At 46.6% G+C, this 27,123-nt stretch overlaps 1 protein-coding gene across 1 annotated transcript; it reads left to right on the top strand.

Moving 5' to 3' along the window:
* Nucleotides 1–21,368: 21,368 nt before the first annotated feature.
* LOC127319962 (uncharacterized) lies at nt 21,369–25,217 on the top strand. Its single transcript, XM_051349791.2, has 3 exons — nt 21,369–22,692; nt 23,873–23,942; nt 24,926–25,217. Exons 1-2 carry the CDS (start codon nt 21,426–21,428, stop codon nt 23,929–23,931), a joined length of 1,326 nt encoding a protein of 441 aa, XP_051205751.1. The 5' UTR covers nt 21,369–21,425; the 3' UTR covers nt 23,932–23,942; nt 24,926–25,217.
* The last annotated feature ends 1,906 nt before the right edge of the window (nt 25,218–27,123 follow it).

Below are 27,123 nucleotides of genomic sequence, written 5' to 3' on the forward strand. Positions count from 1 at the left end.
AGTAGGGATCATATAAATAGAACACAAACCCTAGAACCATGACAGTCGACCAGATAGGATAATTCACCAGGTAAGGGTGAAGCTAGAGCCAACACAAGTTCATCCAGTTCATACTCAAGAACAGAACCAAAACACAACCACTTAGCCACCAGGAATCATGGTGACCTGAGAAGATCAACCAGAATCTGGAGGTGAAGGGCTGTGCACAAAACCGCAAGTCTGCAACAACCAAATATTTCACTCTAGGAGCTGGAACAAGGTATACCAAGTTCCTGGACAGATCCAATGGATCTGATCCATAAATTATGCATGACATAGTCATGGGATTGAGCAGATGCTCAAATGGGTAGATCATCACTTGGTTTTCACCAAGGATTACTGCCAGTCTAGAAGCCACTAAAAATGGAAATCATCCAGATACAAATCTTGTGCACAGAAGCTAGAAATCATGCACAGATGCACACACTAACAAGATATTATGCACAGATAAGCACCAGTAGATGTGTTGCAATGATTAGTAGCTAATACAGACTACACAGTAAATCCTAAGCATGTAACCATCGGTAAACCCTAGATTTCATCAGGCAAGCATATTGGCATTCATATCTAGTATGATCCCCAAATATGCAAGCAAAGGTTGAGTAGCCACAAGATCCAATCAAATAGGTGAGCAACCAATCAGTAGCAAGGCTACTGAGGTCACATCACACTTAGCACCATTTAAAATAAAGCCAACTATAGCACATCATTATCCAGAAATGGATTCAGATTCATTTGCTTGCTAAACAATCATGAATAGCAAATTCATATGCAAGCAAGTCATTTAAATCATCACTGCATAAGCAGTTCATCATGAATCAATTTATTCAAGCATGAATATGTAACAAATTCATACTATTTATTGACAGTAGCACACTATAGGGCAACACTGCATCATAGCCACTGGATCTAGTCCAGTAAGCTAGAGCAAGCAATAGCACATGTATGCAGTAGCATAGTGATGCTTGAGCATCAGCATCAATAAGGAAAATGAATCACTTAGCCACAGAATTAATCAGTAAGCCATCACTGACATTTAATTGATCAAATGGATCAATTGAATCAAGACAAGCCACACAGATAAGCTAGCCAACAAGCAATGGTTGATCCAATGGATCATTAGCTTACACAGAAAGCACAGAAGCATTTCACAAGCACCACTGGCACTCACAAGTGTCACTGATGAACCACAGTACACCTAGACAAGCAAGTATAACATGCCAGTAAGCACAAGTAAGCCCATAAGCAAGTACAGCATGGCATAGCAAGCTCATAAGCAAGCACAGCAGAGCATAGCAAGATTAGAGCAGGCTAGGAGCAACAGATAAGCAAACAGAGCATGTACAGCAAGCAAGGCAACACCGCCAAGATTAAACCGTGATTTGGCCATGAGCTTGCAACAAAGGGAAGCATAGGAGGATTAAGCAACCATGGCAGAACTCTGTGTGATCACAGGATCACCAGAAAGCAACAGAACATAAGGAAGAAGAAGCACAACAGCTTGGAGAGGCGCACATGCATGGAGAAGAGTAGGAGGAGGTGAAGATTACTTACACGCGCCTGGTGGCAGAAGCTAGGGCATGGCGAGGCAGTGCTCGCGCGGCCATAGCAGCTGCAAAGCCAGGGTAGGCGCCGACGTTACGCCGGCGAACACAAACACCACCACCGTAGCAGAGCACCAGAGACGACGGCACAGGTACTGCGAGCAACACCCGCGCCAGGTCAGTCTCGGAGGCGCACCCGTCGACGACGAGGGCGAGGGCTCGCCGGAGATCGCCAATCGCCAGGGGCGATTCTCCACGAGATCCAGAATGGAGGCGATTCACCAGGAGAGGAAGAGATGGGGGAAACCACGCGGACAGATCGATAGATCGTCTCGCGGTGGTCCCGATTTGGTAAGTGGCTAAGGCAGGGGAGCTCGGAGATGGCCGGAGCGCGGCGGCGGCCATGGCGGCGACGCCATCGCCACGGGCGTCGCGAGAAAGTTAGGGTTAGAGACGAGCGCGTGAGAGAGACAGTGAGGGAGCGAGGTGGGCCGCTTCGGCGCCACCGACCCATAATGGGACAAGCCTTAATGGGCTGTCCCATGGGCTTTAGTTAAGTGGGCTGGCCCAATAGGGGCCAGGGGCATTTTGGTCTTTTTACTTTTTAGAAAAAAAACCAGAATTTCACCAATTTTTAATAAATAAAATAAACTCTAAAAATCCATTAAAAATTGGATTAGTGAATGAAAAATAAATCTTAACCAGAATAAAATATGAAATAGAATTTAAGAAACAAATTCAAAATTATGAATTTGAAGAATTTAAATAATAACTTGGAATTTTAAAATATTATTTCCTTGTATTTAAAATTCAAGGAAAAATCTCCAATAAGTTCAAATACTTATTTTCAAACATTTCAAAATGAAATTCTATTATTCCAAGTCATTTCTATTGAGAAAGGTATTTTTCAAAGAAAAATACTCTGTTCCCTATTTATTCCAAAAATATAGAGACAACTCTATTATTTCAAATCATTTTTGGAATGAATAATGAATCACCAAGTAAAGTAGTTTTACTTTGAATTATATTACTTTATGTGAATTAAAATGGTTTACACTTTAAATCAATTGCAAGTTACTGCCAAAGGCATAAATCTTAACTTAACCCTAAATTGCTATAACTCAGCGGGGTAAAGGGATTCAACATAAAATAATACATCCATGATTGCATTATTTGGATTTTATAACATTGTCCTTACGGGACAATGATGCTTCTTACAGAACCCGAGGTCCAGGTTCCATCAACTGCATTGAACTGCACTATCTCGCAGTCCACAGGCAAGTTCACCCTTGCTCATGTCAACTTGATTATTTTCTACTACTTTAATGCAAAGCTATATACTTATCATTCCTGCATCGTAAATAAAATGTTACTTTCCAACTATGAATATGACTATGTGGCTGGCAATGGAACCATGGTATGTGTTGATATGGTGGAGGTTCCATTGCATGGGTTATATCATCCTAGGATTAAATTACCAATGTCGTCCAGTGATTCTAGCGCCGTACAAACCGCGTTGACCATGAGATCTATAATGGCTCTGGGGAAGCCAGCCGTATCTTTTCCCTTCTGCACGCCAACGGATTGGTAGAGCCGGTGGGGTGTTGGAGGCACTGCCATAGGTTGGGATAGCCTTTTAAATCCCCATCCATTAGTGATGATGGCTCTACGATCTATGAAGGATTGTCCAAAGTACACCGTGAGTAAAGCCGTATTATCGGGAGAAGTCTACTGGGGGTGTGCGGGTGGACAAAAGGGTGGGTTTGCAGTCGCGGAGAAGGCGGTGTGGGCTTGGATCTTTATACCTGGCCTCACACCAAAGGAAGTGTGAACGGGGGCAAGTCCCTGTGGATGGCAAAAAGGGTGAGATCTCTTATGGGAAAAGTAACGCACCTCTGCAGAGTGTATCAAATTGTGGCTGTCACTCCCTGTTCCGGGAAGGGAACTGCGAACGCGGCAGGAAAGGAACTTCACGAAGTTCTAGTCAACCTGTGAAGACTGACGGGCATAGTTTTCATAATAAAAGCAACCTTTTGAAGAAATGATTTCAAAACATGCATTGACCTGCGATTTCCTGATCAATGGTCGTAGCTAGTGCATAAAACACCTTTTTACTCTTTTAGAACTTGCTGAGTACCTCTGTACTCACTTTCTTTCGACACCCTTGCTAGACTGTGATCCGGAAGTGGAGGCCATCAACGATGGAGCACCAGAAGGAAGTTACGAGCTGGTCTACGAGGAACCTGATCTTACCGGCGGAGTGGAAGGAGTAGACTATGGGATAGTCTACGGAACCGATGACACGGAGGTGGAGGAGTAGTGACATACCCTAGCATCATAGAGCCGAGCAACATAGAACTTACATAAATAAGTTGTTGAGCTCTCTTTATATTAGTTATGAGTTGTAATCGTACTTAAGTAGTATCTTAGGGTGTTCTCATAGGACCTGTGAGAATACCAACTTGTTAAGACAATGTTTGTAATAATATATGGAGTGTTATGACCTGCAATGTTTCTGTTGTACCACTCTGAGGGATATGGCAATTTGTGAAGAAGTCCCTTCACAAAGATCATATCAACGACTTGTATACTACAACATGCAATGGTATGCTGGGTCACCGCAGCTGGTATCAGAGCAAATGTTGCGACCTTAGGTTGGAAAAACCTAGTATAGGGAAGAAACCTGTAGGAGTCAAGTAGAAATAGTAAAGGATTCTCTAGAAATATGGTGATTATTCACATGAGAATAGCAAAACCATATATTTTAGTGCGATAATTCTTTTTTTTGAAACCCAAGACTGTGAGGCAACAGCCCCACAGCATTTTATTACTCCAAAATTAAAGAAAGTTATGTACAAAGACCAAAAACAAAAGAAAGAAAAAAAACTATGTACATCATGGGAAAAAAGGCTCTAAGGCAGAGACCTAATCCAGTCTAACAGTATATCCTTATGCTTCTGCTTTATTCTATATTGCAATAAAGAGATATCATGAATAAACTTCCCCTTCCACTTAATGAAAGAGTGAACCTCCGCACTGAAGATCTTCCCATTTCTGAGTAACCAGATATTCCAACAAGCCAAGATGACTACTTCCATGAAAAAAGGCTTAGCAAAACTCTTCCTTGCTCCATTCAAGACCAGTTGCATGTCATCAGTACCCACCCACTCAATCTGTAGATAGTTCCAAATTCTCCTGCTGAAATTACACTCAAATAACAAGTGGATACGATCTTCATAATTTCTACCTGGACAAAGCACACAATGTTCATCATCAGTGACATGCCAGTGCCTTCTCTTTAGCAAGTCTCTTGTATTTAATCTATCTGATATCAGCAGCCAAGCAAACACCTTATGCTTCATGATACAACATGATTTCCAAAGCCATTTATATACACCAGGCACCTGTATGTGATCATGAATGTGCTTATAGAATCTAGCCGAAGCATAATGCTCTCCCCAAATATACACCCACTGATCATTGTCTTGTGTCAAAGGATTAGCCTGTATAATTTGCTTGACCTCCCCCAGTTCCTGGTAAGCTTGAACATACAAGGGCCAATAGAACATTGACTCCAAATCCTCTTCATGATACATATCCACCAAAGATGCATTTGGTAAGAGTGCATAAGAGAATAGCCTGGGGTATCTTTGGCACAAAGGTAAGGATGAGCCATTAACTCTCCAATTATCAGACCAGAACAATAAGGTATCACCTTTGCCTTGAATAACAGCTGCTACTCCTCTGAAATTATCAACTTGCTTCATGGCATCTCTCCACCAAAAAGAACCACACAATTTCACCTCATGAGGTACCTTACCCTGATAATGTGCAAACCATACCAGATCCACCCAGGGTAAGGCCTTCCTATTATAGAACTTATCCAGGAATTTAATAAGTAGAGCAGCATTCTGCTTTTGGAAATTGACAATCCCCAATCCTCCTTTTAATTTAGGTTTACATACCAATTCCCATGCAGCCAAAGACTATTTTGGCATACCACCCTTATCTCTCCACAAACACTATCTCAGAATTCTATCCAATTGATTAGTCAGCCCAATGGGCAGTTGCAAAGAACACAGGAAATGCAATGGCATAGAAGACATAGCAGAGTTAATCAACTGCAAACGTGCCCCTTGAGATAAAAAACTAGAACTGGATGTTAACTTCCTCTCAAGACGACACACCAATGGAGACAATTCAGTAATTGTTGGTTTAGTAGTGCCAACAGGCAAGCCCAAGTAAGTAAAAGGCATTTTACCCACCTGACATTGAAATACATCCACCAGTTCTTGGAATAAATCCTCAGGAACATTAATTGGTAACATTTGAGACTTGTCAAAGTTAATCTTTAATCTAGTTGATAATGAGAACTTTCTCAAAGTATCCTTTATGAGCAACAGCTGATCCTTATCAGCAGGCAAAATAAGTAAAGTATCATCAGCATATTGGACAATAGGGAAGTCAGGGTCATTTGTGTGGATAGGCAGTGTCAATAACCCTTGCTGTACCAAGTCATTCAGCACATACTGCAATAGATCAGAACCAAAGAGATAGAACAAAGGTGAAATTGGATCCCCCTGCCTTACTCCTCTTTTGCACTCAAATTGTTTCCCAGGTATACCATTCAATAGAATAGAAGATGTACCAGTGGATAAGATGATTCTAGCCCAATTTATCCATTTATCATTAAAACCTTTATACCTCATAACTTGCAGTATAGCCTCATGCTCAATAGTATCAAAAGCTTTAGCAAAATCCAACTCGAGGAGTATGATTGGTTTTTTAGAGGCATGGCACAAATAGAGATATTCAAAAGACCAAGCCAAACAATCTTGGATAGACCTGCCCCTCAAGAAACCATATTGATTCTTATGTATACAAGAAAGGATTTTATCTTGTAATCTATTTGCAGCTAGCTTAGTAAGAAATTTCACACACACACTTGTCAAAGAGATGGGCCTAAAATCATTGACCCGCACAGGGACAGGCTTCTTAGGAACCAAGGTGATGAAAGAGCCATTAATATTCTTGAGCTGAATAGTCTCATCATAAAAATCAGCAGCTAGTTTGTAAAAATCTTTCTTGACTATAGACCAACACTTTTTTAAGAACAAACCATTAAAACCATCAGGCCCAGGAGCCCTATCTGCTGGCATATGCTTGATTATTTCATCCATATCTGCCTCTTCAAAGGGTCTAGTTAGCTCCTGCAAACCATCCACCTTGTGCAGGATTCTATCCAAATCAAATTGCATAGAGATGGGCTCAGACCTGCCCATCCTCTCCTTATACTCCCTCCAAAACAATCCTGCCATACTATCATGATCAGTTACTTCATTCCCATCCACATCTCTGAGCATAGCAATAGTATTCCTCCTATATCTTTCAGTAGCCATGGCATGAAAGAATTTTGTGTTATCCTCCCCAAGTTGAATCCACCTAATAGTGCAACGTTTCCTCCAGTAATTACACTCAGCCAGGAGCAAGCTATCCAAATGCTCCTTAACAATTCTTCTGAAATTAAATTCAGCCACATACAAAGGCCTTTGCTCCTCCAAAGAGTCCATTGATAAGATCACTGAATTACAGTTCTTGATCATCTGTTTCAATTTAGCCATACTAACATGCCACTTCTTCAGTTCATGCCTTAAGGTCTTTAATTTGTCTGCCAAAATAGCTGAGCTATAATTCTTTTTAGACCCCTTATCCCAGGAACTCTTAACACTGTCCAAAAACCCAAGCATATTAACCCAATAGTTGTCAAATCTAAACAGAGATGCTTTGGGTATATTGGTATCCACATTTAAAACACATGGCACATGGTCAGAACCAATTTTTGCTAGGGGAAACACCATGGTATTGGGATAATCTGTTATCCAGTTAGCACTGGTAAAGAACCAATCCAACTGCTCTAATAAGGGTTCCTTCTGCATATTAGGCCAAGTATAAGCTCTGCCTTTAATAGGTAATTCAAGCAACCCCAAGTGACCAATAATTTCATTAAACAAGAACATATCATTGATATCACCTCCAGGCCTGTTCCTATTATCTTGTGATCTCACAAAATTAAAATCTCCCAAAATAATCCAATTCTCATCAGCTGGAATGTGTATATTATAAAGCCAAGACACAAAGTTATCCCTTTCTTCCCCTTGGCATGGCCCATAAACACAAATCAAATTCCAAGACTCACTATTATGCACAGAAGTGAATTCAACTTGCACCCCATACTTGACAGATTGTACCAACATACCAGTGAACACAGAGGAGTTCCAAATGACAATTATACCCCCAGAAGCCCCCATAGATGGTGAAAAAGCAAAGTTATCAAACCTTTTGGGGCAAAATTTTCTAATAAGGGTCCAGTCAAAAGATTCACATTTAGTTTCTTGTAAGCAAATCACATCACACTCACTTTCCTCTATCTTGGATCTCACTTCCCTTTGTCTGTTATCAGAATTCAAACCACGAACATTCCAACAGAACACACACCATTTTCTCTTATACACCACAGTCATGAAGAATAAAATAAAATACTTCACCAAGCTGACACATAATGCCAACAGAGCCCATAATATAATAGTGCTTTAATAGTTCATACACCATGGTCATACTACTGATAAGAACAGTAACTTCACTGCAATAAACCCATAACACCAACACAAAAGCAACACATGACACCCACACACCAAAAGCATCCCACCAGCAGCAGTAGAACTGCCAAGATCTGAGTAACATCTGCAGCTTATTCATTGGGTGACTCCTTTCCTTGCTCATCACCAGGACCAGCCTCAAGCTGTTCCTTGCTCAATCTATCAGGTGTTATCCCCAATGAGTAACCCACTCTCTGCAACAGAGCCAAAGGGATAGGTGGCACATGTACTGATTGTTCCTCATTCCTCCTCTCCTCCTCCTGAACCTTCTCCTGCCCCACTGCCTCTTGTTCCATTGTCATCAGCAAGTTGCTGGCTCTCACCTTCTTCCTAATCTTAGGCTGCACTGCCAACACAGGAGTTGGCCTATACCCATCCATCTTGAGGCAGCTTCTAGTGAATCTCCTTTCTGCAGATTGCACCAGAGGTGCAGTGGCCTTTGTTCTCCTTTTCTTGGGTCTGGGGCTAAGGATCTCATGCTGCCCCACTCCCTGCAGCTCATGTCTTCTGTCCACAGTACTAACAACATCATCACCAATCATAGGCACCTGCAGCCAACCAGAATCCATGAGGCTCACAAGGTGCTGGGTCCCCTTTTGCAAGTCCAACACTGACTCAGGCCCAAAAACTTTCTTCAGAAAACCAAAAGGAACAGAGAGTCCCTTGGGCACATGCATACTAAGCCATGAAGGAAGAGCCAATTGCAGAGCTTGTGCACACAACATCTCAGGTGGCAATGTAGGCCCCACCACTGTATGAACCATTCCAATATTGAGCACATTGTGCAGTATCTGCAAACCCTCCTCCTGTTGCTGGTGCTGCCCTTCCATCATGTTAACTGAAGACCCTGAGCTGTCAGACATATTGATCACCATAGACTCCTGAATATCATGGAGTATCACTTCACCTTGCTCCCAAACACCCCAACCATCATGTTGCACATTGTTTCCCAAACCCCAACCACCTTGTTGCCCATGAGGGCCCCCCTGATTTCCTTGCTGATCATGCCCAACATCCTGCACAGCATCCCACCCAATCTCTAGAAACTGAGGATTAACAAATATGTTGTTGTTGGCCTGGAGTTCTCCTGGGAAGGGATGAGGATTACCATCTGGTGGCATCTGATCCTCATCAGCTGGCAATGCTTCAGCAAACTCTGCTGTGAGGATATACACTGGAGCCGTCCATGATTCTTTAGCCCCTCCAACTGTAGCAAATTTCCCAAACACAACATCACGAGGCACCAATTGTGGCGAAGGGAAGGAAGCATAAACCAGTACCCTATCCATGACAGGATCATTATTGTTCCAGGTGTGATACTGACCAAAAGTAGCAACTGCCTGTGCAATGTCAAAGTCATTGCGATAATCTGGATGCACACCTAGAAACATCAACCACCCACGACGAAACCCCAAAGCAGCCCGATGATTCTGCGGCGCCTCACCCACATGCACAAACCTCAGCAATCTATTCTGAATCTGGTACTGACCATGCTGAACTAGAGCATTCACCGAATTTGGACTACTCATCTGATAAAGACCAACACCAAACAAGCTAGGCTGGGACGTTACCACATTGCGTTGCAGTGGCCCAGTCAGGAAGTTATGCACTTGCTCCCTCCAAAGCGCCATCACTGCCGGCGGCGGTGGAGGATCAACCAGCGCAATACAATAGTCCATGTGCCGTGGTGGTGGATCTTGTGAGGCGAAGTAGAAGGTCCGCGGCAGGCGAGTCGGCCCGCCGTCAATGATCTCATGCCCCCAAGGGAGCCATGGAGTTGGATCTACCTCGAAAACCGCCATCGCCTGTGAAGAAGACGGACTCGCCGAGACAGGAGGAGAGACATGGTTAATGTGCTCGAACTGTTGCAGGGAATCTGGCATATCATTAATAGAAGCAGAAGCCGAGGCGGCAACTCCAGAAGTAGCCACTTCCTTATCCGTACAGGTACCCAAAACCGTACCCGTATGTATCCGTTTTGGCACCCAAACTTTCCCTCTCTCCTTATTAGCCAAGCACTTCTTTCTAACATGGCCATAACTAAAACATGACCTACATCGAATCTCATTGGTGCAATCAGGTGTACGATGACCCATACTAAGACACCGACCACAATTCCAAACCTTATATGCCATGTCATCAATCATCTTACCAAAGTCATCTTGAGCTGACTTAGGCCTCTCCTCTTAGAGGTTCTTATGCTTCTCCAAATTTGATTGTTCAATAGGAGCATCAACATTTAAACTATTCTTCTCAACAGGAAGAGGCTTAGAAGTAGAATAAGTAATATGTGGAGCAGAAGAAGTAACAAGCGTGACAGGTGGATCAGCTGTCACAGCACCCTGCTGAGCAGAACTATGGTAACCCAATCAAGCCTCATATCCAAGATTTTTGCCAAACTCCAACTTCTTGTTAGCCTTATTCTTGAGATTTAAAATAGGCTTAGGCACTTGTTTCTTGAGAGCTGCTAAACCATGTTGCATGATTTTCTTGGATGGACTTACCAGAGTCCATTCCTCCTCCCTTTCTCTCTGCCATCTCTGAAACTCCCATGTCCAATTGGGCCCTCCCCGACCCCACAAATAGAAAAAGCACTTGAAAAGCTTACATGCGAATTTCCGAAGCTTGAGAATATGAAAACCCACTTCCTTATTGGATACAGTAAAAGAGAAAACTCTATCCTGTAATTGAGAAACCTTGAGCTGTCCACAAAACCCACCAATAGCAGATTCTAAAGCAATACCAACCAAATCCTCCTCAAGTTTGAAAGTGGCTCGGCCAAAAGCTACCACCATAAGGAAATGACCAGAGGAAGAAGATGGATGCACCTCTTTGTGAAATTTATTCTTAACATCTTTGGCAAAATTTATACCATGGGAGAAATCTAGGTCTTTAAAAAGAGCAGCATGAGCCAAAGAGGAGGAATCTGCAGGAACTTGATCAGACTTGGGATCCTGTGCCAACAAAGCCTCAAACTGATTATCCAGGACCGCATCCTTAGAAGCACAACGACCCTCTTGCCCTGAGATCGCATCTTTAACAGAAATATCATCCACAGCTGGATTAGATTTAATCATCTTCCCCAATCTAACCACATGATCAGTGAAACGTATCTTTGAACCAACATGAAACCTATCCTTAGAAGAAACTCTCTGGCACCCAATGAGAGCACTCTTAGCATTATACAATCTGAGATGCTTGTCCATGCAATAACACAAACATCCATCATACGCTTTCATACGTCCCCGATCCAAATCCTTAACTGTGGAATAGGTGATCTTCCAAGATCTAACCAGACTAGCTAGATCTAGGGTTTTAGATGTATCATACACCAGCCTCTTATCCAACCCAGATTGATCAGGCGGAGAAAGAATGCAATGATCCACTAGTGCATGAAAAACCGAAAACTCAACCACAGATCCAACTTCCAGAACACCATCATCCTTACGTAGAAACTTGCCAATGATTGGTGAACCCGCCGCATCCACCAAAGTAATCCATTTCTTAGCAGGCCATACGTGTAACTCTCCATCCAACACATTCCAGATCCATGCAGGAGAAGACATGGAGAAGACAAGACGAGGGACTAGTTACCTTGAAGGGGAGAAGGAGGAGATCACAATGATCGGATCAGAATGACCCAATCACCAGGATCTCCGGTGATCACCGGCGATGACCTCCTAGGGTTTTAGTCGCCACGTCGCCATTTGAAAGTTTTAGCTTCCGTTGGAAGATCTATCCCTTGAATTATTTTTGAGTGCGATAATTCTTTATTATAGCTATTATGATGCACTATCACTACTAATATTTTGCTTTTGTATACAGCCATAATGGCGAACACTTTTCCTAAGAGGACTTTGAGGAAGGTTGAGGGATGGCTCGGTGATTATGATGGACCAATCACAGCTCTCCTGTGTGGGATGCTGAAGGAACTTCATTGTGACCCACGGATACCTGTTATCAAGTATACCTACTATGATGGGGAAATCCTAGCCAAGTGCAGAGTATCGGTCCAACTACCGACAAAACTTCTGATGAGTCGTGTAATGCCATACGGAGAAGCCAAAACTATCACCACAGCCTACCACATGGGCCTATTCAAGGCAATCCTTGAGATAAGGCAGCACAAGTCAGTAGAACTGCTATGTTCAGAGTTTTCTCATATACCTCATGCCGAGGAAGATGAGGATCCCACTCTGAATCATGTGGTGTTAGCACACAGAAGTCCTGAAGCTGCAGCACAGCACATGGATAGCTGTAAGTCTTTATTGACCACGATGTACCTTTTACACATGAAGATGAGGGGTGAGATTGACCACATGCTAGCTGAGTTCACGGACCCTGATAAAGTCCAAACTCAGATGCGTGATCTGAGGGCACAACCACAACATACTACACCTTTCTTTAGCCTAGACAGCTATGTAGATTTGAGTGACCAGTTGTCCCATAAAGATCCACTCACACCCAACTTTGTCCCACACTATCCACATGTGTCAGCATCATATGAGTCTGGATATGTGGGAGATGATTCCAGGAACCTAGACTGCTCAGAGTCACCAATCGAGAATTCGACTGGTTGGCGTTTCGGGGAACCATTTGGAGATGAAGGAGAACCCATCACTTGTGATTCAGAGGATGAAGGAGGCGCGGTTAACCAGAATGTTAACAAAGCTTTGGGCAGGAACAGAAAGACACCAACTCCATTTCTTTAGATCTGGAGATGGGATTACCCAAAACATCCCAGTACGTCATAGGTGAGAGTTCTGGAACTAAGAAAAAGAAGAAGAAGAAGATGAGAGGTCAAGTGAGTAGGAATCCTCCATGGATAGCAGAAGAAGGTGAGCTGTATCCCACTGGGGATACATATGAGTCTTTATCCAGCTACTTTGGCATGACAGATCTCCGTCTCGGCACTTCGTCCGCTTCAGACTACATACCTACTGGAAGGACCTTCATTCCGGACGGCGTTCGGAAGACAAACCGCTGTACCGGATGGACCCCAGGAATGTATGCGGAGGCGAGTTATGATGACGAGGAGTAGAGCTCCAAGGAAGAATAAAGTAATCTAGGTGGTATTGTAATAGAACGTACTTTAAATTCCCGTTGGCTTGGGCTTTGAGCCAAATAAGTGGTTTATATATACCACATGTAATATATGTGTGTGTGTGTTATGTAATATACAAAGTATATGCACAATAAATGTTTGTTTTGTATTTGCTTCTTGATTTCATTGTGTGACTAGTTCTGGGCATTGAGTTGAGCTCAGAAAACATTTGCATGGTGTAATTATGAGTAATCGCTCTTTGTTACAGGACTAGGGGGAACATGGCGTTAGTAGAAACCGAAGAGGCTCGCAGAGAGCGGGAGGCAAGAGAAAAAGAGGAGGCAGATGCAGCAGCTAGAGCAGAGAATGAACCACCACCACCACACCAAATGATGCACCCAGACTTCCAACAGTATATGAGAGCAATGGAGGAAGATAGGAGGCGTTATCAGGAAAGTCAAAGCAAGAACATGCAAGACTTCTTTACCCACGTCATCAATGATAGGGGTAATGAAGGCAAGGGAGTAACCTTATCAGACTTCCAAAATGCAAGACCACTACCTTTTACATCAGCTCCCGAACCAATGGATGCTGAAGATTGGCTCATGGATACGGAACGGAAGCTGAAGACCATTGGTTGCAATGATGAGGAGAAGATTAGATATACTACTTATCTGTTGTCAGGACCAGCAGCGTCATGGTGGGAGAACCTTGTAGCAGTACACCCTCCAGATAAGGTGTTCACCTGGGAGGAGTTCAAGAAGAAGTTCCGGGATGCCCATGTTCCGGACAGTGTGGTGGAGCTGAAGAAGAGGGAGTTTGACGAACTACGACAGAACACTGCACCCATCATGCAGTATGTTCGGGATTTCAACAGGCTATCCAGGTATGCACCTGAGGATGTTGATACGGAGGAGAAGAGGAAGAAGCGGTTCATGAAAGGCATGAATCCATACATGAAGATGCAACTGAGGTTGGCACAGACTGCCGAATTCCAGGAACTGATTGACTCAGCAATCACTTTCGAGGATGATTACCGGCAAGTCCAGGAGGACAGGAGGAAGAGGGCTCATATCGAGCCAAGGAAGTACCCAATTAGTAAACCAATACCTGATCGCAGTTTCAAACCCCGATACCGACCTACTACTGGTAGCCAATACAACCGGGGAGGTCAGAGTCAGAATCCAATCAGCCAGATCATCTGCAACAATTGTGGCCTAAAGGGTCATTTGCAGAAGGATTGTCAGAAATCTAGAATCATCTATTATGGTTGTGGGAAGGATGGACACATCAAGCCAGAGTGCCCAAACAAGTCAACTTGGAGCGGACAGAGCTCAGGAGGACGAGGTGGAAACAACAACAACAACAACAACAACAACAACAACAACCGCAACAACAACAACAACCGCAACTATAACAACAACAACAACAAGAGGGGAAAGCCTTATGGAAAGTTGAACTGCACATATTTGGAACAAGCGGAAGAGTCGGATCAAACAGTCTTAGGTACGCTAAGCATCCTTACTCATCCTGGCAAAGTATTATTTGATACTGGAGCAACCACATCATTTCTTGCATTGGAGTTTGTGGAAAAATTCGGGCTTAGATGTTCTGAGTTAGAAACCCCTATAAATGTTCTATCCGCGGGGGGGACGATCCTAGTAACCCACGTGAAAGAAGCACAAGTCCAAAACCCCTTGAATTTTTCAGAAATTTAGTGCACGAAGAGTGGAGCGGTTTCTTTGATAAGGTGGGGCTTAGGATAGATTATCCAAACTTTTAGATGGTACATGATCACTCATTTTTGCAAACATTTAAGTGTCGTCCATAAGCATCTTTGGCGTTTGCAGTTTGAGGGATTTGTTAGGGTCGCTCTCAGGGCATCTCCAACGGGCCGACGCATTTCAGACGTCCGAAATGTCCGGTTGTGTCCGTTTGTGTCGGCACGCTGACGCCATGCGGCCCATGGCGACCGTTTGCGTCGGGGGTACCTCCAGCGGTGCGGATGCATTTTTTTCGCGGAGACAGTGTCAAGGTTGTTAATGGCCTTTACGTACCGTCGAGGCCTGCCGCTGGCGATTACCGGTTCCCGCGCGACAACGGTCGTTCCCGCTCTTGCCCAATACATTGGCAAGTTTTGCCGGCGTTTTGCGCGCGCGGGAAGTGACCTGCGCGGCAACGCCGTTTCCCGCCCCGCCGTGGCTATACATGCTGGACACCGGCGGGGGTGACGGGCACACTGATGTCTACGCACACTCCTTTTCCTGTAGACAGTGTTGGGCCTCCAAGAGCAGAGGTTTGTAGAACAGCAGCAAGTTTTCCCTTAAGTGGATCACCCAAGGTTTATTGAACTCAGGGAGGAAGAGGTCAAAGATATCCCTCTCAAGCAACCCTGCGATCACAATGCAAGAAGTCTCTTGTGTCCCCAACACACCCAATACACTTGTCAGATGTATAGGTGCACTAGTTCGGCGAAGAGATAGTGAGATGCAAGTAATATGGATGTATATGAGTGGTAATAGCAATCTGAATAAAATATGGCAGCGAGTAAACATGCAACAAAACAGTAAACAAACGGAGATTCGATGCTTGGAAGCAAGGCCTAGGGATCCTGCTTTCACTAGTGGACACTCTCAACAATGATCACATAATAGAACCACTCTACACTCTCTTGTTGGATGATGAACACCACTAATTGTGTAGGATTACATGAACCCTCAATGCCGGAGTTAACAAGCTCCACAATATTCGATATTCATGTTTAAATAACCTTAGAGTGCATGATAGATCATTGCAATTACACCAAGTACTAACATAGCATGCACACTGTCACCATCACACTATGAAGGAGGCATAGATCACATCAATACTATCATAGCAATAATTAACTTCATAATCTACAAGAGATCATAATCATAACCTACGCCAAGTACTACACGATGCACACACTGTCACCATTACACCGTGCAGGAGGAATAAAGTACTTTAATAACATCACTAGAGTAGCACATAGATTAATAGTGATACAAAGCACATTGCAATCATAAAGGGATATAAATAAGCACTTCACTATGCTATTCATAACAGTGAATAAGTATTCTGTGAAATATAGCCTAAGAGACCCACACGGTGCACACACTGTCACCTTTACACACGTGGGACAAGGAGTCTCCGGAGATCACATAAGTAAAATTCACTTGACTAGCATAACGACATCTAGATTACAAGCATCATCATATGGATCTCAATCATGTAAGGCAGCTCATGAGATCATTGTATTGAAGTACATAGGGAGAGAGATTAACCACATAGCTACCGGTACAGCCCTTAGCCTCGATGGAGAACTACTCCCTCCTCATGGGAGACAGCAGCGGTGATGAAGATGGCGGTGGAGATGGCAGCGGTGTCGATGGAGAAGCCTTCCGGGGGCACTTCCCCGTCCCGGCGGCGTGCCGGAACAGAGACTCCTGTCCCCCAGATCTTGGCTTCGCGATGGCGGCGGCTCTGGAAGGTTTCTCGTACCGTGGCTTTTCCGTATCGAAGATTTAGGTCAGGGACCTTTAAATAGGCGAAGAGGCGGAGTCGGAGGGCTGACGAGGTGGTGACACCATAGGGGGGCGCGGCCCCCCTCTGGCCGCGCTAGGCTGGCGTGTGGGGCCCCTAGGGCTCCCCTCTGGTGGCTCTCGGGTGTTCTGGAAGCTTCGTGCAATTCTAAGATGCTGGGCGTTGATTTCGTCCAATTCCGAGAATATTTCCTTACTAGGATTTCTGAAACCAAAAACAGCAGAAAACAGGAACTGGCACTTCGGCATCTCGTCAATAGGTTAGTTCCAGAAAATGCATCAAAATGATATAAAGTGTGAACAAAACATGTAGGTATTGTCATAAAACAAGCATGGAACATAAGAAATTATCGATACGTTGGAGACGTATCACACACCTCAAGCTAAACCCTAGAATCCATCCATGGCCGAGCACAACCTTAGCTGGGATCAGGTTGTTCAGATGTGCCGCCATGCCCACCCGGAGGAGGACGAGCAGCTAGTCGCCGATGTGGTTCAGGCCGACCAGCTGGACCTGGAGGCGGCGAAGGCGGAGGTTGTGGAGGCGTAAGAGCGCGCACAAGGGCGCCTCGCGGCGACCAGGGTGCAAATCGCTGACGCCAGGGCCGAGCTCGCCGACACCAGGGCGGCGCTCGCGGAGGCGCGGGAGGTGATGGTGACCCCTCCGGTGGCCCCACCAGCGGACACCGTCATCCACGACATCGCCAACGATGATGACAACGCCGTAGCCGCTTCGAGTACGCCGACGACCAGTGGGTTCTACTCTCGTCCTTCGAGACCCTGGCTGGGGACGGCGTGCGCCGTCAGGCTTGGGCAGCGGAGGAGGAATTTCACAGCTATGCGGTCGCCATGGCTCGGGGGTACATGTGCTCTGACCTGGATTCGCTCCAGCGGAGGGGCCCTTCTCCCGCACGGGTCGAGCAGGAGAACCGGGAGCTGGCGGGCGCCATCGCCGCTAGGGACGAAGCGGTGGTGGAGGCGGCTAGGGACAGGGCCCGCTTCCACACCCAGCTGGCGGGGTTACAAGCGGCGGCCCAAGCGAACGAGGCGGCGGCGGCGACGGCGGAGGTGGAGGCCAACTCTATGGCCAATAGAGTCTTGTGGGACTCCTTCCTGGCCGAGGCCCTCGAACGCCCCAGGCGGCAGGGCGAGATGTCCGATCGCCGTCGTGCGTGGCACGCGGAGTGCATGAAGCGCTCCCGCTTCGACGACGGTGCTGGCCCCTCCGGCGGCCAGTAGTAGGCCGCGTGACTGCGAGTAACCCAGGCCGTGGTAGGCCGCGCGACTGCGAGTAGGTACGGTCGTTGTAGTTTTAGGTTAACTCGACTAACCATCTCTGTAAATATGGTCATTTTGGCCAATCAATAGTAATGAAGACATATTTTGCTTTCCTATTCACTGCCAACCGGGCCCGGATGCAACGAACGCGGACACTTTCCGCGACCGCGCAGCGTCCGCGGGGACGCAAACCTAGCGCATATTTGGGCCAGTTTTGCGTCGTCGCGGATGGCCGGTCACTATGCATCGTCCCACTGGAAGTGGTACCAGATGCATTTTTCGACCCGGCGGACGCAAATGGTCGCTCAACGTCCGTTTGCGTCGCCCCGTTGGAGATACCCTAAAGGAGGCCTAGGAATTTTCGGCGGGAAATTTGTGCCGTTGAGCTCTACCAGTGGGCAACAACAGTTCAAACACTAAGGACGCGTTTGGTAGCCTGCATGCCCCTTGGCTCGCATCGGCCCAGCTTTTTTCGACCCGTTTGGTTACCTGGTCGACATCGCGTTCTTGCAGGAACCGCTTCTCAAAGCCCCCGCTTCCCCCCATTTCGCCACCGTATATAGGGGCGGCTCTCTCACCTGCAAATCCAAATCCCCCGCTTCCCCCCATTTCGAGCTCATCCACCACCCCCGATCTAGCGACATGGCCGACTCTACCTCACCCGCACAGTCGGCGAGGCTATGGCGGCGACAACGGCTATGGCGGCGGCTACTGGCCACGGAGGATGGTCGTCTTCTTCGTCTGCGTCGATGACTTCGGTTGTGGTAAGCTTCTGCAAACCCTAGCCTTAGATCTAGATCTTTTGGGTACACAATCGGGGTCTGAACGAATCCATTGTAGGACATTCATTCGTCACCGGTGGAGGTTGTGGAGGTTTTCTAGGTTCCATCTGACTCTACGACGGGGACCATTCTCGCCCTTGACTCTTCCACTGGGACCGCACTAACAGTTGTTTCTTGTGGATTGCAGCGGTACTCGAAGCACCGTCAGTACGTCGGCACCCCGATCACCAACTATGCTCAGATGAAGACGATCTTCACTCCGCGGTTTGTGTGCAAGGCGCAGCTGTTCTAGCTTAACTTGCTGGTCAGGGCTACCAACTTCATTACAGACAATGGAGCAGAGTATGACGTCTATCGTAAGATGCAGCCACCGGAAAAGAGGAGCTGGCTTAGGACCTGGGTCCACAACCAGTTCATGCTTAGTGCTTCTGCTTCCTTCTCATGATTCGCTGATTTTGGGAGGTGATCTTGTATCCCTCCATTAGCTAGGACTTGCTACAACCTGATCCCCGGTTTGTAATGATGAACTTGTTCGAGGTGGTATATACTAACTCCTCGTGATGAACCTGTGATGCATCACGAAGTAGTTGCTTCGTTCGTGATGCATCTCCCACTAAGTAGTAGTTGCTGTGTATTACCAGTATCTTCTCTGCTGAACTGAATCACATGTATGTTGTTATTCAGTACTAGGTAACCTCAGCACTCTAAGTGAAGGGGTTACCACAACACTGAGCTATCTACAACCAAACAGGCTATGGGCTGCACGAGCAGGGAAGAAAATACTGTTAACGGGCAACCAAACGATGGGGCCTGGGTTCCTTCTCCGACGCGCAAAAGGCCTCACATGCTACCAAATGACCCGGCAAAAGTGGCCCATGGCCCGTTCGTGACGCGCAGGAGCTCCTATCTCACTGGCGCAGTCATGCAGCACGCAGGGGCTCCCATCTCGCTGAAATAGTCATGTAGGAAATCGGCTCAGGCAAACAAATGCGGCATAAGGGCATCTCCAATGGGGCGACGCATTTTGGACGCCCAAAAGTGGTCGCGAGAGTCCGTTTGCGTCGCCCCGCTGACATATTTTGTCCGCGCGTCCGTTTGCGTCTGGGTGTGCTCCCACAACCCATTTTTAGATTTGCAACACATTTAAAAATATAAAAAGTAGTACATTTAAATGCATAAAAACTATACAATGTAGTTCTAGAAGCCTATACTACTTGCTTCCGAACGGGCCGGCCCTGTCGTTGCGTCGCTCCATCGCCTGCTTCTCCGCCGGCTCCCGTGCGACTGGTATGGCTCGGTGCGCCGCCGCGTCCTCTTGCAAGCACTGCTGCAGCCTCGCGTTGGCGGCGTCGTCCTTGAGCGTCTCGAAGGACTCGACTATAGCTCTATGCTCCGCCGTCCTCTCCTCCGGGGTAGGCGCATCAGGGTCATCGGAAGTCCATGATATGTCGGAGTCGGACTCCTCTGTGGCTGCGGCGGCCGCCAGCCTGCGCTGTTCCATCTCGGCGTCCAACACCGCGTGGCCCGCTCGCTCCTCCTCTGCTTCCTTCTCTGCGTCAGCCAGGTACTTTGCGTCCCTGATCGGGTCGAGGAGGTCGCCCGCGTTGTCGTCGGAGTCGAACTCCTCGTCGGAGCTCGAGGCCGGGGAGGTGGAGTGGGAGGTGTAGGTGGAGATGGAGGCGCGACAGCCTGGCCGCGGTCGGTGTTGCTCATGGTGGCTGCGGCGGAGTCTGAGCGGCAGCGGCGCTACAGTGGAGGTTGTGCGGTGGCTAGGGTTTTGTGGGGAGGAGATGAGATGCTGGCGCCCCTGTTTATCAGAGGCAGGGCGACGGTCGCGGCACGCGTGGCAACGCCATTACTTCGTGCGCAGAGGTAGGCGACGGCCGCGCGCCACGCGAGACATCGCCATTTACGCGGCCGCAGACTGCCGAAGCGACGCATTGGTGTCAGTATTGGCGGAGAAGACGCATCGACGCTGGGTCACTGCCAGGCAGGCCAGACAAAACGTCCGCCAGACGCGAGCGGACACTTTGCGCGTCCACGCAACGTCCGCAGAGACGCATCCCAGATGCATATTTGGGCCAGGTTTGCGTCTCCGCGGACGACCCGATCACTTTACATCGTCCCGCTGGAGGTGGTGCCAGACACATTTTCGATCACGGGGAACGAAAATGGTCGCTCGTCCCTTTGCGCGTAGCAATGCTCTAAATGGCCTCGTTCCCCAGAAAAGAAAACTCAAAATGGTATCCTCGGCTTCTGAAAAATAAGTCGTACAGTGTAGAACCGTTCCTAATACGGAAACTGGTCTGTGGTCTACACCGCATGGACCAATGTCACTGACGAGCGGGCCCGCGGCAGCGCGGCTGCTATCTTCCGGTGGAACAGTCACACGGTGCTATCGGCCGGCCATCTCCCCTGGAATTTCTGCTGGGTACACCCAGACCCCAGTCCATGTGAACCAGAACCAGGCAGGCAACTATTCCCCACTTCACCGTGTCAGTAGCACACTGCTCCCCGCGATGTCTCTCCGCCGCCTCCTAGGTCTCTCCTCCGCCGCCGCCTTCCCCGGACTCCTCCGCCGCTCCTTCTCCTTCACCACGTCCGGCACGCCCCCTCCGTGGGCTTTCATCGAGCGCAGCACGGAGGCGGCCGAGGGACTGTCCGTGCGCCTCGGCCACCCACCGAGCCTCTCCACCATACGTGTCCCGAAGCACCTCGTCAGGACCAGCGCCGCCCCCGACCACGACGCCGACGTCATCCAGTCCATCTCCGGCTCCGTCTGCTCCGCCAGCAGCGACGGCCTCCTCCTCCTGTCCTACTTCGACCTGCGCTTGGAGGCTCCGATCCTCGCCCAACGGGGCGCCGCCCGGCTGCGCAAAAGCCCAGCCGACCTCGCCCCTGGCTACGGCGCCCACTGCACGCACTTCGTCTGCAACCCTGTTACCGGTGAGCTATCCTGCCTCCCTGACCCCAGGACCTCGGACCCTGTGAGTAAGGTCATGTGCGGCTTACACACGGGCCTCCTCACCCGAGCCGATGGCGGCCACGACGGGCCGCCCAACAGGTTCGCCATCGCCGAGCTGCACGGGAACCAGATGGTCCGGTTTCTCTCGGAGACAGGGGAGTGGGAAGTCGTGCCGGTCTCGCCGTGCCAGCTCCCGGATGCGCGGCGAATGGTGCTGGACCACGACGTGGTGGCCTTCGGCGGCCGCCTGTGGTGGCTTGACGTCACCTGTGGCGCGGTCTCGGTCGACCCCTTCAGCGACCGGCCAGAGCTCTGCTTCGTCGAGCTGCCGAGGGACAGCGTGCTGCCCGCAGCCGCGCAGGACGGCTGCGACTGCGCAGGGACCAGCGGCTGCGGTGAATCACCGGAGCACCGGCGCCTGTGTGTCAGCGAAGGGCGGCTGCGGTACATCGAGGTCGCTCGAGAGGAGCCGTTCGTGCTCAGCACCTTCGCGCTCGATGAAGAGGCCAGTGGCTGGACGCTGCAGCACCGGCTAGACCTCAGCCGCTTCCGCTTCCAATTCCAAGACTACTGCCCCCACCCATGGCTACCCTTAAAGGAGGGGGATACGCCACAGATTGGGTTCCTAGACCCGCTGGACGACAGTTGGATATACATGTCGGCTACCATTGCTAATCCTGAGGATACGCCACGATTTGTCTTCGTCGTGGACATGAAGAAAGAGGATGTGATCATGTGTTCTGCTTATAGATCAGGCATCCCCTCCTTCGTACCGTTTGTTCTTCCACCGTGGCTTGGATCCAGCCAGATCCCTGCTGCAGGTTCTGACTCTCTACTCAACTTGTTAGATTATTACTAGTTCATTGTTGTACTTTTAGCTTTAGATGTGCAATGTACGAGTTCTTTGTAGATCACCTTCAACAGAATTTGTTTTCTGCATCCGCTTGGCATAATATTTTGTTTCGGCATAACTTAATCAATGACCCAAAAATATAGTATTTATGCCATGTGTTTGGTAGCTATTGGGAGGGAACATAAAAGTTTTGAAGGGGTTTAGTTTGATTTTGCTTGTTGAGGTGCATGAGAAATGGCAATGTGTTGATCTTTAGCTAACCTATAAGGTATCGTAAATAAGTCACAGCCATAGATTAGAATGTGTCAATCTTATCCAAAAGTACAACTTATAACGGTGCAGGGCTGCAGAGCAAGTACTTGGGGTCGCAAGTTTTCTGTCCTAAATTAACCATTCCTTAAGTTGAAACTTCCAACATGTGGGGTTATTTCAAGTTTTGAACCTGTTGGCCCTGCTGAATTAGCTTTTCAACACAGTATTTGCAAGTGCGCTTCCATGGTACTCACATTAGCTGTCAATTTTGATTCTCTTATCCTTGTTCCTATTGGCGCGGATTCTCAGTGAAAATGTAGATATTTTCTGAGAACTGTTGTAAAATGGTTGCTGTGACACTAATTTAGAACAACTGTATGACATTAATATCTTACCCTTTTCAGTCATGGGCGAAATATGATAGGCCTTGACCTAAGTAACTCGATCAGTGACTATCTTCTGCATGTAAACAACACTTTCCTTCTTTGGTGACTTGTTATAAGCTAGAATGCTCCTATCTAGACCGTGATTATAGCAATGTGCTGTTTGCGACTTTCTAATTTGCACTGCTTGTTCCACATTTTATTTCGTTATTTTGGTTTTAGTACGTACCCATTTAATTATTCCTGTGCAGTGTACACTACCCAGCTGTTATCTTGCACCTAATTATCCATGTGCTTAAAAACAAAACAAAATAGAATTATCCCTCTGCTATGGGCTTATGGGTTATGGGTACAGTGTGCTGATTAATTGATAACCTTATCTAACTGTCAGTTTGTTTTGCTAGCTCGATTCCTATAGCGGTGCAAATAATTTATACTGTTATAAATTTTGTTGTTTTATTGTTGTTGCAGTTTTTCAAATTCTTGTACGTTGATCAAATGCACCTTTTTCAGGCAGGAAGGACTTCAAGAAAAAACAAGGCCTTGGTCTGGTTCGCGCAAATAGTCTGTAGAAGAGATGAAGGTACCAATTTACCTGAACACTTGATTTATTTCTCAAACACACGGTGCCAATTTACCAGTCAATGCATTTCTCGTTGATTTCTTCAAGTGATGCACTGTCCGTGTCGCATGTTTAGGATGCTGCATTCTTGTTACTAGTATTTCTTACTCTATCGGCGCAATTTATGGATTGAAAAAGTAACAGGTGGATATTTTTGCCAATTACTAACAACATTTTCAACCGCTTTTCTATGTATTGTCCAACATATTGTTATCTTTAATACCACCTTCTTCTTCTTGTTGGTTGAGCTTTAGTTGGGGTTTTAGTGAAGGTAGTATTTTTTTGGGGACTCAAATCAGTAGAATAGTTATTACTGAAAGCGTGCTACCTGAATATGTTCTTTCATTCATATTCTTGTGCCAACAACTTGCCAATGCTGCCAAGAAATACCGTTTATTGTGTTAGAGTTGGCCTACCAACCCCTTATCCAGGTGTTAGCTAGACTGCAAAATCTAGCCTTGTTCATCTGGTGACCATGACCACTGTGTTAGAACCTAGCCTTGTCATTATGATGACCATTCTCTTTCCTTTTCGTTAAATGTTGTTGTCAATGGATTAATGACTGAAATTGAAGCTTGGTATTTCTAAACATTTGGTCGTTGTGTAATTTTGTGCTGCAATCAAGAGATTCAAGACTTGGATAGAAAAATAAAGATGTTATCTAGATGATAGCTCGCTATTTTATTTTAGTTTTGGAAATAGACATAGTTTGACTGTAGTAGCTTTTCTGTTTACACAACAATTTCCTTTGACTGTTTTTTCAATTCACTCAGTTTCTTCACTTGTTCATAAGATGACAAATAAACCCTTTCAAGTAAAGGGCAAGTTATAGTCTGCGCCGTTGATTTGCGAAATCTGTAAACTTTGTTAAGGAGGGTGTACCCAAGAACACCTCTTCAGCTTATTCAAATGACCCTAATTTTCTCTCCCTCTTTTTTTTCTAGGTTTCTTAAAACCAACAGCTGCTGCTGCTGTTCGAATAAATTAGGAGGTTGGTGGTGGTAGCTTACTGAACTGTCATTTTGGGAATACAGTAGTCAGGCCTGTTAGTGTTTGCCGATCCACTCACCATATCTCGTTTAGGTGGTAACTGGGAGTTTCTTCAGACCTTTGGTTCGGTGCTAAATTAATTAAGCATGTAACGACTATCACAGAACATCGAATATGCTGTGTTTACTAGAAAGACATTGCATCCGTGCTATGATAAATGTTATTCAGGGATCTATACTTATGTCATCCACGCTGCACTCACGATTTGTTCCAACATATCAGTGTTTGCTGCTGTAAGTTATTTACGTTTTCATGCCATTTGGTGGTATATTATTCTTGTTAAGTAAGACGGATAGGAAATCAATTTTCTATTTATGATACCATGACTGAATCCCCAAGGATATCACCTTGATTTTATTTCAATATGCAAATACATATCTTCACATGTCGAAGAACATGAACTAGAAGTGTAACCGGCACTGGCCTCACGCTGGTGCACAGAGCTTCTCCACCAAGCCGGTTCCGCAGCAGGCCAACACCCCAGGCAATTGTCGCGGACCTTACAGACTCTGAGGCGAACTGAGGCACAGCTAGCAACACATACTTGATTTCAGAACCAAGTCCCTTTGGCAACTCTGAAATATGTTAAATTGAGGGATTTTCCATTGGGAAAGTCTCTTGAAAAATTGTTTCTAGCCTTCAATTACTACTAGTAGGCTATTGTACAATTTCCATAAAAAGTGTAATCACAAACTTGTACTCAAACCTAAATTTGAATCAAAATAGGGATTTATTTTCAGGGGTAAAATTTGGTTTGTGTCAATTGGTTTGACTCATGAATATTCCCCAAGCTTTGTCGTGACTAACATTAGTACTTTCGACAAACACATTGGAAGCGCTAATGTGGAAGCCTCTAATACAACACCTCATAAATGTCAAACTCTTTACCTTTGGAGTACTAATGTCAGTATCCTCAGTTCGTTTGACTCATGAATATTCTCCAAGCTTTGCCGTGGCTATCAGCATCAACACTCCAGTTTTCTTATATTTTCTCCAAGATCTTCTCCCTTGTTTTTGTTCATTTGTAAAATCTTTGGTATTTTACACAACCTAGGCTGTTAGTTTGTCGAAGTTAACATCTGATGGTTTGTGTCTGGCATCATTAACTGTTAACGAGCATTCCATGGTTGTCAATAGTCTATGGAGCACACGTTTCGATGCTATATTTGTGCCTTAGTTGCAAACTCAACAATGAAAGTATTATCTCCAATAGATCTAATATCCGTGCCCTTGGGATATCCTCAAGATGTCGTGACGCTGCCATAGCCGTCTGAGGATAATACCTTTCCAAGCTGCGATTCGTATACTCGAAGGACACCAAATGTTCCTTACTTTTGTTCTCTAGGATGAAAATTGTAGCCTCTTAGACAGAAGACTCGAAATGAGCCCGGTTTTGAATTAACGAATTCACCAACCGGCTAGGTGTTACACCAAGAGTTACAACCCACACACGTGCCAAGCGCACACCGAAACCCACAACAAAGCACAACACAGGAAAAAGTCAAATCGAATCGCCATCTGGATCCAAGAAGAGGGAACCTTGTCTTCTGTTGCACCGGAGTCATCATGACCGTGTCCACACCAACAAACCTACACCGCACCAAGCCAGCAACCCAAGGGGAAACTCATGGATGGACCGGCCACCTAGCAGAGCTTGAGAAACCAAAGGAGGGGGGCTTGCGGCGACGTCTTCAAGAAGGTGAATGACGCAAGAATGCATCATCGTCGTCGCCAAACAGAGGTCCTGCAAAGTTTTCACCCAGACCCGAGAGACACCACCCGTGGAGCTCGGGCTAGGTCCAGACCAAAAACACAACATCTTCCGTTGGTGTTGGGATACGCACACCGGCAAGAGCTACAACGACTAGATGTCGACCTAGAAAAGACCCCAAGGCGCTAGGGAGGACGTCAGCTACCGCAACAAACCGTGTAAAAACAGCCAGCCAGACGTTGCGAGAGGGCTCCAACACCAGCGAGAGGTTATAGGGTGATCCACAAGACACTACTAGAGAGGTATGCACGAAGTGAGCCCCCCCAAGGAGAGCAGGTTGAGGCGGAGGGACGGAGTCCATCAATTCGAACAGAGAGACAT

This window comes from Lolium perenne, chromosome 1 (assembly GCF_019359855.2).
Source record: "Lolium perenne isolate Kyuss_39 chromosome 1, Kyuss_2.0, whole genome shotgun sequence".
Classification (NCBI taxonomy): Eukaryota; Viridiplantae; Streptophyta; class Magnoliopsida; order Poales; family Poaceae; genus Lolium; species Lolium perenne.

Bases quoted from the DNA above. Each gene is read 5' to 3' on its own strand.
- LOC127319962 (XM_051349791.2), top strand. From the start codon at position 21,426: ATGTCTCTCCGCCGCCTCCTAGGTCTCTCCTCCGCCGCCGCCTTCCCC. The intron at 22,693-23,872 runs GTTCTGACTCTC...CACCTTTTTCAG, and splicing joins CAGCCAGATCCCTGCTGCAG to GCAGGAAGGACTTCAAGAAA.